This window comes from Miniopterus natalensis, chromosome 19 (assembly GCF_054644295.1).
Source record: "Miniopterus natalensis isolate mMinNat1 chromosome 19, mMinNat1.hap1, whole genome shotgun sequence".
Classification (NCBI taxonomy): Eukaryota; Metazoa; Chordata; class Mammalia; order Chiroptera; family Miniopteridae; genus Miniopterus; species Miniopterus natalensis.
Genome location: NC_142099.1, coordinates 33,331,505 through 33,342,893, shown reverse-complemented (window position 1 = coordinate 33,342,893; position 11,389 = coordinate 33,331,505). Strand labels below are relative to the sequence as shown.

General features: G+C 46.2%; 1 protein-coding gene across 1 annotated transcript; it reads right to left on the bottom strand.

Moving 5' to 3' along the window:
• Positions 1 to 4,823: 4,823 nt before the first annotated feature.
• PEX19 (peroxisomal biogenesis factor 19) lies at positions 4,824 to 10,774 on the bottom strand. Its single transcript, XM_016214756.2, has 8 exons — positions 10,693 to 10,774; positions 9,139 to 9,248; positions 8,560 to 8,725; positions 8,038 to 8,123; positions 7,664 to 7,825; positions 6,652 to 6,828; positions 6,370 to 6,414; positions 4,824 to 6,208 (listed from the first exon to the last, which is right to left on the bottom strand). The coding sequence occupies exons 1-8, from the start codon at positions 10,760 to 10,762 to the stop codon at positions 6,125 to 6,127; spliced, it is 900 nt and encodes a 299-aa protein (XP_016070242.1). The 5' UTR covers positions 10,763 to 10,774; the 3' UTR covers positions 4,824 to 6,124.
• Between the last annotated feature and the right edge of the window lie 615 nt (positions 10,775 to 11,389).

Genomic DNA, 11,389 nt, shown 5'->3' with positions numbered 1-11,389 from the left:
AAATCCTCAAGTGGGTGACTGGGAGTAATGTTGAGTCATTCCTATTTCTACCCCAATTCCAGAGCCCATGATACCTACCTATTGGAGTAAAACACTCTATTATGGTCATGTAAGTTTATATTGTGTTGCAAAGAACAGCACCCCATCCTTGCTGGTACCACAAATGTACCTTCAAAGGCCGTTCCACTACTCTACCAGATCAGAAGCTTCTAGGTGGAAAAATATTTGGTAGGAACAGCAGATCACACTGTTATGTGCCCTTTGCTGCACCTGCTTTGCCATTAAGTGGGTCCCTTGTCCCAAGGCATAATTATGTAGGACTCCATGCCAGTAGATCACATATCTCCAAGTCCTTGGATGGTAGTACTTGCTGACGCATTTTAGATAGGATAGGCAAAGCAAAATATCAGTCCTAATCAGCATAAGCTGCCTTTTTCAGTATGGAAAAGGTTCAGCATAATCAACTTGTCACCAAGTGGCTGGTTGTTCTTTTTCAGCAATGGTACTGAACTAGGGGATTAGCGTTGTTCTTTGTTGCTGACAGGTTGGACTTCTAGAAGTACATTAGTACCTGGGTTTTCTAATGTAAGCCGTTCTGGAAGACCATTCGAGTTCTGAAACGTTTGAAAACCGAAGGATCCACAGCCAACAGCTAGGCCTCAGGATCTTGCCCTCAGTGGAAGCCATGTGCCGTGTTCGACTTCCCAGGCACGTTCGAAAACTGAAGCATTTCCTTCCGGATTTACGGCGTTCGTAAACCGAAATGTTCATCAACGGAGACGTTCGAAAACCAAGGTACCACTGTAGCACTAGTTAGGTGAGCCTTAGGTGAGAGAGTCGTCCATGCTAATAGGCCAATATATAGCCTTCCTCTCTGCCACTGTGATGATTCTATTCATGAGAACGCTGCAAAAACTGGGATAGGAAAGGTGGTCCTGAAAGTTTGCTATCCACTTGGTTATTCAGCACTGTTCTGGTGAGTACTTTAACAGGTCCACTCTCGCTGATCATCCCAAATGCTCTACTGCAGACCTTGTTTTCCACCATTCCCTATCTTGTTCCATCTGGGTCCCTGACCAACTAGCCCACAGACAATACATTAATGTATATCTTTGCCTCAGGCCACTTCTCTCTCTAAACAACGGGATCAGATACACTGCCCAAAGCCCTACTCTGAATTTCCCCTCTCCATTGTCTTACAGGACTACTCTGCATGGGGTTGCTAAGGAGCAGTAGTCCACATTTGGTTTGCCCTAACATATCAAGCCAACCCTCCATGAACCAGACCTTGATGTGTTTCTTCCTCAAATGGTTGAAGAATTCTTATGCAGCCTTAAGTATAGACTAAGAGAAAGGTATCAGTGCCATAGATGTAGGTAATACGGAGGTCTGGGAACTCTTGTTCAATTCAACTTACTTGTGCCCACCAAGTTTGCCTGGCCTTCTTTCTCAAATGTATAATTTCCATTGTAAGATGGATTGCTATTGTACCTACCCAATCATATGACTTGGCAGATCTGACAAGAACCAGCTAGCTGGTTGGTTATATGGATAACTGGTCACAGTCACTTGATATTTCATGGGCAGGCCAAGACATACTTTTAAAATGGTGAGTTTACTACAGATGACATCACCTTACTCCGGAACCCTAGAGGTCTGTACTGGCAACCTACAGTAGGGATTTCCTACTGTAGGTTGCCAGAGAATCCACACAGCATCTTTTCATTCCACAGATACATCTAGTACTGTGGAATTTTACAGGTCAGATGGTCCCGCTATCACAGCCTGGACCTGTGGCAGAGGCCTTTCTTGCATTCCCATGTACAGAATATGCTGCCTCCAGAAATGGAAGAGGCCTAGCGAGGCACTGTGCTTCTTTCTTGGGGTAAAAGGCACAAGATGCAGTAACTTATCTTTTACTTTGGAGAAGTTTCAGAATGCTAGACTCAAAAACCTAATGTGGCAGGGCCCTACATTCTTGCAGGGTTTATCTCCCACCCAGTGGAGTGTGTCTCTCACCATGGAATTCCTCCTGATAGGATACTGCAGGAACTTAACTTGTTTGTATTAATTAGCCTATGGTAAAATTAGTTTCATTATATGGTCATGTCACTTAAAGTCACAAAACTTATCAATGTCATTAAATGCAGCCTAGAAACTGGGCAAGGAATTGTGACTTTTTTTTTAATCCTCACCTGAGGACATTTTTTCCATTGCTTTTCAGAGAGAGAGGCAGGGAGGGAGGGAGGGAAACATGGAAGTGAGAGACACATCAATTGGTTGCCTCCTGCATGAGCCCTGACAAGGGCTGGGAATCAAGCCTGCAACCGAGGTATGTGCCCTTGACTGGAATCAAATGCAGGACCCTTCAGTCCGCAGGCCGAGGCTCTAACCGCTGAGCCAAACTGGCTAGGGCAGGAACTGTGACTTTTCATTGTTATTGATCTCAGCATTCTGTTTGCCCATTCTTGGTCTCTCTCTTTTTTAAAAAATATATCTTTATTGATTTCAGAGAGAGGAAGGGAGAGAAGAGCGAGAGAGAAACATCAATGAGGAGAGTCGTCATTGATATGCTACTTCCTGCACGCCCCTAATTGGGGATTGAGCCCCCAGCCTGAGCATGTGCCCTGACTGGGAATCGAACCTCAATCTCCTGGATCCTAGGTCGATGCTCAACAGCTGAGCCACACCCAGCTGGGTAGTCTCTCTTAATTATACATACATGAATATCCTTCTTTACTGCTCATCTATCTGGTCCGTAGGACCACCCGCATTCCCTTACTCAACTCTACTTGGACCATGCTGCCCTAATGGGAATTCACCCACCCTGCTTCTGAGAGTTAAATGTTGCCATTTGGCTTCTGTTATGCCCGAGTCCTGTCATCCCCACTACTTAGAGAGAAACCAGATTTTAAATAACACCCCCTTCCATCAGCCTCCACCAACAGAGACAATCACTTCTAAACTTTTCAAAGATGTCGGTTACCAACTTTGTTAGTGCCTTTCCTTTATAAAAATTAGTCAGCTGGTAGGTTTTCCAGTGTAACAGACATTCTTTCTTATATGCCCACTTCTTCTAAACCTTCTGATCATTTCTCATAGGGTCTGTCACCTCAATTTCATTTACTGTGGGCCATCATTTTTCCCAAGCTCCTCAAAACCATTTCAAAAGCTTATTATAAGCACCCTCATGGGGAACTTGCCAGGATGTTCCAGAGTCACAGGAAAGTGTCCCTGTTATCACAAATTCTGTATGAATTTGATTCTTAATTCTGAAACCAAACAATCACAAATTCTTAACATACAGAATTTTGGAACAGAGGGGCACTGTAAAAGTTTGAGAGCAGCATAAACACTTTGCATTTAGCTTGAACCCAAGCTTTGTAACAGATATTTTTAAGTAACAGAAAAGGCAGGCTAGAAACATACTAGAGATGTCCTTACAGTGACACATTCTTGCTGAAGAAAAAGTTTGCTGGGGGCAACCCTCACCTAGGACAGACTTATAGAGCTACTAAGAGACTGGGGAGGGCCCAGAGCAGTTCTACTCAAAGGTGGTTTGAAGACTTATACTAGCCTATGAACTTTTTTTCTTTACACCATTCTGTGACATGATGAGTTAGATTTTGGGTGTTTAGAAACTTTTTAGCATTTTGACGTTGTGATATTCAAGTGCATGATCAGTGGACTTATCCTGATGACTGGGGACTGATCAGTTTGAGTGCTATCAAATTTTGTGGTGGGGAGCACCAAGTGTAAAGTGCACACTTGTTATGGGCAACAGGAACACACTGATGGTATGAAGAACTGGATATTTATAAAACAAAAAACCTGGTCCTTTACTAGTTTAAGAAGGACTGCTCCATCCTTTCACAAGTCTTAAAATAATTAGTGTTTTATTATTTTTTAATCCTCACCAGAGGAATATTATTTTCAGTGCGTTTCAGAGAAAATGAAAGGGGGAGAGAGAGAGAGAGATGGGGAGAAAGAGAGACATATCGATTGGTTGCTTCGCGCACCCACCCCCACCAGTGCCAGCGATCAAGCCTGCAACTGAGGTACATGCCCTTCACTGGGAATCAAACCCGGGAGCCTTCAGTCTGCAGGCGAGCACTCTAACCACTGAGCCAAACCTGATAGGGATCAAGTAGTGTTTTTAGAACAGAGTCAATTTGTTCATGTTCAATAAAAATGTAAATGAAAATAAATGGCTTCAGAACAAAACTAAAGTAGACAAGGGCATCTGTTTAGATTCCTCGAGTAAGCCCTGGCCAACCCAGCAAAAAGAATTAGTAAAAGAAAATTGGCACTGCAGTAGGCACATAGTTCAAGGGGCAGCGCACTTGATTTTACCTCTCTCCTCTCTCCCCTCATCCAGTTTTTGGCTAGAGCTATAAGAAGAGAATTTTGGCCAGTTAGGTCCATGACCATCATCACAAGTCTGACTACACCTTCCCCTTCTCTTACAAAGAGGTGTCCCAGATTCAGACCTCTGCTCTTCCACATTCTGATAAGGAACAGTAGCTAGACTATCCCCGAAAGCCTGAGGCCTCAATAACATTTCCTTCCCTGACAATACCAAAAACATGTGAGATCTTACGGGTTGAAAAGGCTTAACTCAGAGGAAAGTGACATGTCAGGAGCTCATAGTGACTCAGATGAATATGAACTTGCTTTGTAGTTATTTTCTGAGTGCTGAACCAGGACAGCCAGCTGGTCTGACCAGAGTATCTATCAATATCTGGCAGCCAAGGTCCATAGATCCACTAGCTCCCATAGAGAAGGGCAAGGTCAGCTCAAAGAAAAATAATTTAGAAAACACATTAATATATTACTAATATTAATAAAAATAATGTGAGATGTTAAAGTCAATACAAATGAAAGACTTCCCAGATTGAAATACTCAGAGGAAATGACGGAAGGGCATTCAGTCTCCTTTGGCAAATGAGGTACAGACTGAGCTGGGGAAGGGTGGTAGTGGGTGGAACCCAGCACTGCAATATTATGCAGAACTAGTCTGCTAACATTACTCACACTGCAGCTTACAGAAGCTGAGGAAGATCAGAAAAAGACCTGGATGAAAAACAGGCCACGCTCCTCACTTACAATATTTATTAGTCTGGAAAAAGGACCCAGGCTACACCCCACCCTTTCCCAAACCACCTCCCTGAATCAAGGGACAGGATTCAAAGGAGTTGTTTCAAATAAGCCAAAATGTATCTGAGGAAGAACAGTCATTCATTTCTTAGACCTCACCTTACATGTGTTTGCCAGGGAGAGAGGGGGACAGTGAGAATGGTAGATGGACTAGATGAGGGGAAACAGGATGGGCCCTTTTTTGTCACAGTTTGGGCTCAGGGAAGGGTTGAAATAAACAGGTATTTTCGAAAGAGGGGATATAAGAGGAGAGGCAAAGGAAGGTCAAGGGCTGGGTTCACCCAGATCACATAGCATTGTACAAAGAACCAGGGCAGCAACTTGGGTTCTTGGGCTGGAAAAGGGAGTTGAGGACTCAGCACCTAGAGAGGAGAATCCCAGGACTTCTTTTTCAATCCTACTGTGATTAGAGGCAAAAGCCTCACTTCCTTTCCCTTCAGAGAATTCAGAAAGGTCTGTCTGAAGGCAAGAGGGCATGGTGACAGACGTATAGCTCCAGCCCAGGCTAAGTTTCTCCCCATTCATTTCCAAAGGCCCTGCCCAAGAGAACTAAAGAAATACAGAGTCCCAAGATTCTGTTCCTGCTCCCCAGGTCCAAGAAAGGGGAGTGGAGACAAGGCACAAAGATCCTGGGTACAAAGGTGAACATCAGTGTGGCTAAATATTATTTTGGCTGAGGGAAGAGGCATGCCCTAAAAGGGATGCCTTCGTTCACCTGGTAGGTAGCTGGGCCTTTGCTAGCAGCAGAAACCACAATCAAAGGGGCTCACAGAAGTGGCCTGCAGAACAGGTCTTATTCCTAGAAGGACAGGGAAAAAGCCTGTTGGTATGGCACCATCTTGGGTGGATGACAGAGGGCAACTGGCAGACTACTCCCGCAGACAACACTCCTGCCTCAGCTCCCAGTGGTTCTGTTGACTCCAGATGTTCCCCATGGCTGGAAATCAGGGAGGAAACGTGCTGTGTTTCACATGATCAGACACTGTTCGCCATTGGCACCTGGTGGGCCCGACAGATTGAGGGCATCCAGGTCAAAGTTGAGGCCTGGAGGCTGGAGAGAGATGAAGGGACTCAGATAACTGCTCATATTTCAGGTCAGAGCATCTGAAGGTCCATCCCCAGTAGCTACAATTATCACCTCAGGTGGAATCACTAAAGGTTAAAGAATTCTGGAAACCTGGGCTCAGATTAAAATCTAGAAGATATACTCACCATCTCCCCAGCCAGCTCTTTTGGAGGATGACCCAAATCCTGTAGCTGGAAAATAAGGAAAGAGGAACATAAGACAGAGAAAATCCCAAAAGACAATACAGAGCTAAAAACAAGAATCTGAATTACGGTCTCTCTGCTTTCTCCTGAGCACTATGCTATGTGGCCTCTCTTGTGCTTCCTTTTCGACCTAGGTTTGGCAGTGTGGCCTCCTTTCCAGATGCATCCTCCACCAAACACCCAACCTGACAGCACCAGTGGACAGACAGCAGGAGGAGGCCTCACCTGCTGCATAAGATCCAGCACCGTCTCAAAACGAGCCTTCTGAGTGGCCTCACTGTCTGTGAGGGTCTCTGCCTCAAACTGCTCACATATCTTGCCCATGACACTATGTTGTTCCTGATATTTTTCAAACTGTTCTGGAGGTAGAGATTCCCGGTGACTCTGCAACCATTCTGGATACTAAGAAAAGAGAAAATGGGTGGGGAAGAATTATGTGAACAATGGAAAACGAAGGGCAATAAAATATGAAGAACAATAAAGTGCCAAGGGGAGAGGAACATAAAAGAAAAGCTAAAGAAACTAGTTCAGCATGAGAAATAGCACTGACTCCAGCCAATCACCTGGCTATGCTAGTTAGCATTGGTCACCAGAGGATGGCGAACTTTTCCATGAAGGGCCAGAGAGTAAATACTTTAGGCTTTAAGGGCCGCATATGGTCTGTCACATACTTTCTTTTTTCTTTGTTTTTGATTTTACATCCTTTAAAAATGTAAGAGTTGTATTTGGTCCACCCAGATCCTGGTCTGCACTATTCATTTCACACTTGATTATATGCTGCTCTATGTAACTGAAAAGCTTCCATTCCTGTATTTTATCTCTTTTAATAGAACTATAAACTCTTTCACAGCAAAGACCACCATTTAAATTACTCTTAAGTTGTTCATAGCAAAAGGCCAGTAAATTCTCAGTGAAACCTTGTTAGAGAAATGAACAAAGTTAGAAATGCAAGAAGGGTCTGATCAGACAACTAAAGAATATTAAACCAGTTTACAGCAAACAGGAGCTGAAGGATTTCCCCTTTACCTTAAATATCCTCAGTGTGATAGAGCTTTCTCTTAGAGACACAACTCCTCTCCAACTCTCCCCAATCCAAATAAGTAATCATGGGAAAAAAACAGATGGACTTGCATACTCAAGTTTCTCTCTCTCTGCGGGCTCTAAGCAGACAAAGTAGTCCGCAGAAGTTGATACAATGGAGAATAAGGAGGAAAAGCAGAAACAGAAGCTCACAAACCTTTTCTGTGATTTCCTTCAGTGATGGGTACAGCACATCCTTGGACAGTAGGTTCTGCATGATACTCTGCATGATGGGGAGGATGTTTCCTTCACCATCCCCTTCATCCATGCCCAGCCCTTCCATGGCCTTGGTCAGCTCCTCTTCTGACATGCCTGAGTTCTAGAAAGGACAGGAGAGAGGTGAGCAAGTATACTGCCTTCTTGGGATGCTTACTACCTTTAGGTGGGAAAGAACTATTTAAACTTGCCTGTAGCAAAACAATGAGGCAGGGACAGACTTGAGATGATACCCAAGAGAATCTGTCTTTGAGACTCTGCTGGTGAAGTGTCTGAGAATGGGGCCCTTGTGGTTCCCTACCTCCTCCCCCTTACCTGCAGATCAGTGGCATTTTTAGCTAGTCCACTTAGTGTTTCCTTTAGGCAGGAAGTGAATTCTTGTTGGGAAGTTGCATCACTACCTAGGAGAGATCAAAAGAGCCAAGGTCATTTATGATTTTAACTCTTTGCTTGCCTAGACTGACCTAGACCGAGCTTGGATATGGAGCACTTACTAGGGAGTCATTAGCACTCCAAATTTTTGAATGCTCTATGGTTATCTTCAGTCATTTTCACAAATCTACATGGACTGTGTGTTAGTTTGTGCTCCATGATGACACCCACGATAACACAACCTTTGAAAGGATCAGTTTTCAATAATACTTCCTATTATGGTTCCCCTATCTCACCCCTTTCATCCCTTTCACCAGCACGATTCCTATCCCTCCTCCCATCTCCTCTCCACCCCATGGCAGTGGTATCATGATAGCTATCAACTTTATTAAGAATTTTGGTGGTCTCAAGCAACGATAACTTAAGAGGTTTAAGATATTTCCACTTGTCTGGGCCCTGCCTCACCCACTCTTCCAGCAGCCTCTGAGAGCTTTTGGAACTGCTCCACAAGGTGGGGCTCTTCTTCAGCCAACTCCTTCATCGCTTTCTCGAACTCTGCAGTGGCTTGGGAAGCCAGCTCACTGTCAAATAGTTCCTGGAAAAACTTCTCTTGGGAGGCGAAGAGGGCATCCTGCAGGAGAGGAGTGGCCAAAATGCATCTCTTGGCACCACACTGCCTCTGACCTCTGACAAAAGCCACAGGCAGAGGCTCTGGGAAATACAGTGCCCCTCTCATACCCACCTCTACTGGACATTCTAACCACTTCTCTTATGAGGATAGCAAAAAAGATATGGAGCCACTGAGGGAAAGGTATGGAGTGGCATTCCCAAACCAATAATTTAAACTTGCTCTTTTCTCAAAGAATTTCCTTGAGATCCACTCCACCTCAAGTCCCAGTTTCACAAGGACTAAGGCCTGCAAGAGCACTCAGCAATGTGAGGTCAAGTCACCCTCCTCCCCTCTGGCCCACAGGGGCCTGCCCCACCTCTGCTCAGAGCTGAATGCCATCCCCTCCCCTCCCCTTAAGCAGGTGAAATTTATACTTTGGCAGTGTCTCCTGGCGATCTCTTCTGGGGCCCTGAAGCATCAGGGGCCGTGGTGGTAGGAGGGGGTGCTGGGGAAGGTCTGGCCTTATCGAAATCATCAAGAGCACCTTTAGAGACAAGAGACATGGTGTGTGTGTTGGGATGGATGAGGAGGCTGGGGGTGGGGTTCTGGCAAAGCACTGGGAGAACAATTTTTCAACCTGCCAAGTTCCCTAAATTTTTCTTTTTTTGAGTCTCCCTATTCTGGCCCACTCCTCAGTAAGCCTCCCACTTCCATCCCCATTACCTAATTTACTGCAATCAAAGGGGAGAAAACACCTTAAGGTAGAACAGGCATCTCAGAACTGGGAGGATAATAAAGAGAAATTCTGCAGAAACATCTCTGTCTACATAGTGCCTTCCCTGCCACACTCTAATGATTCCCTACAAATCCTATACATATATCCAACAGGAGTAGAGAACACAGATACCCTTAATCCCCCTGAACTCACTCACTCTGGAGCCCTAACGGAAATAATCTTTGCCAAGAAAGCAGAATCCACAACATGTCCCACCCAGCTTCCCACAGGGAGACTCAAAAAAAGAGAAAAATTTAGGGAACTTGGCAGTTTGAAAAACTGTACAAACTGCACTCAATGGAAGGGCATTAAACTCTCTCTCACCCTCCACTTCGGCCCTCCCTGGGCAAAGCTCCTAGAGCTCCCTCGAGCCGCCTCTGCAGAGGACTGCGTGCCGAGTCAGTCACTTGGCACTGTTCGCCGTTTCTGTCCATCCTCCGCCTGCCTATCTCTCTGTGACAAAAAGATTGGGCAAGACAAAAATTTTCACCTCTGCCCTGAAAAGCGTGTCCTCACTACCGCTCTGCTTGCCAGACCCAGGGGGAGAGCCTTGGGCTCACTCTGGGCAAGACACCAAGAGGAGCGGAGGGCATGGCCAAGGAAGGAAAGAACATCCACCCTCGCTCAGGAGGGAGAACTCTCTTCCCCTGAGACCTTCCCAGCCTCAGTTTTTCAAAATAATGGGAAGGGAGTCGGCTTCAGCTGCGACGGAGGGAAGAACTGGAAAGGGGCCTGTGAGAAAGGTGCAAGGACTGGGAGAAGGAGAGGCGTGTCTTTTGTGTTGAGAGGACAGGACACTGCACAGAAGGGCGCACTAGGGGTTTGTAAAGAGTTAAAGCAAGCAATCCGTGAGCGTCCGCTTCGCAGTAGCCCAGGACCGCACGCTTCTGCGGGCGGGAAGTTAGGTTTAAAGACCTTACTAATCTAAAGTGAAGGGCTTTGGAGCCGGACCTGGAAACGCCGTCCTCTGGGTTACCGTTCCCCCCCGCAGGCAGACCAGCGGTCTGGGCCCTCAGAGGCCCAAGGAGAGCTCCCCAGCTCCCGCCGCGGAAGAGAACCTGAGATGTTCTCCCGATTCGCAGTCAGACCCTCCGCCTCCGTCCGATCTTTGCACAGCCTCCCCCGCTCCGCCCCAAATATCTCAGGTTCACTTAACGCCCTGGATGGGTCCTCACACCCGCCCTCCTCGGGTCTTTCCATTACGGGCTCTTACTTTCCAGAAGCTCTTCCAATTCCCGGTCCGCGTCGGCTCCGGCCCCACAGTCGCCCTCCGCGGCAGCCATCTTGCTACCGCCGCAGCGCCGTAGGAGGCGGGACTCCGCGGCGCCCCGCGCTCCACCCCTTCCGCCTCTGCGACCAATGGTAACGCGGGTTAGGGCAGGGTCGTCATTTTTAAAGGGACAGGAAGCTTTGGAGTTTTTTTTCTTTTCGGCAGAACCATTTAACAACCGAGGGGATCTTGCCGTTATCTTTTCCTAGGGTTTTTACTGGCCTGTCCGTTCTTTCAACTTCCCGCATTATCCACAGAAGCAGCTCTTCTATTATTTTTCGCAGCACTCTGACATACTATATATTTTACTTATTTATATTGCTCACGTTGTCTTTCCTTCCCCTTCGCCTATCCCTCTCCCCCTACAATTTCAGCACCCTGATGGCAAGGATTTTCGTCCGGTCTCAGAGCTGCATTCTCAGCTCCTAGGCTAGGGCCTAAAACTTAGTCGCCGCTTACTGGCTCTCCCAGACCCTTCTATGAAGCGCATTTCTCTGCAGAATCTAATGGGCATCTCGTTTCCTGTTCTCCACTAGAACTGTTAGACTGAAGGATACAGGGCAGGGAACTTAGAACTTTATGCTGGTTGAATCAATTCAGGCAGGAAAAATGACTCTGGGACCTTGAACTGAGCAAAAGG

Bases quoted from the DNA above. Each gene is read 5' to 3' on its own strand.
- PEX19 (XM_016214756.2), bottom strand. From the start codon at position 10,762: ATGGCTGCCGCGGAGGGCGACTGTGGGGCCGGAGCCGACGCGGACCGG. The intron at 9,249-10,692 runs GTAAGAGCCCGT...TTGTCTCTAAAG, and splicing joins ATTGGAAGAGCTTCTGGAAA to GTGCTCTTGATGATTTCGAT. The intron at 8,726-9,138 runs GTATAAATTTCA...CCTCTCCTGCAG, and splicing joins CGCCAGGAGACACTGCCAAA to GATGCCCTCTTCGCCTCCCA.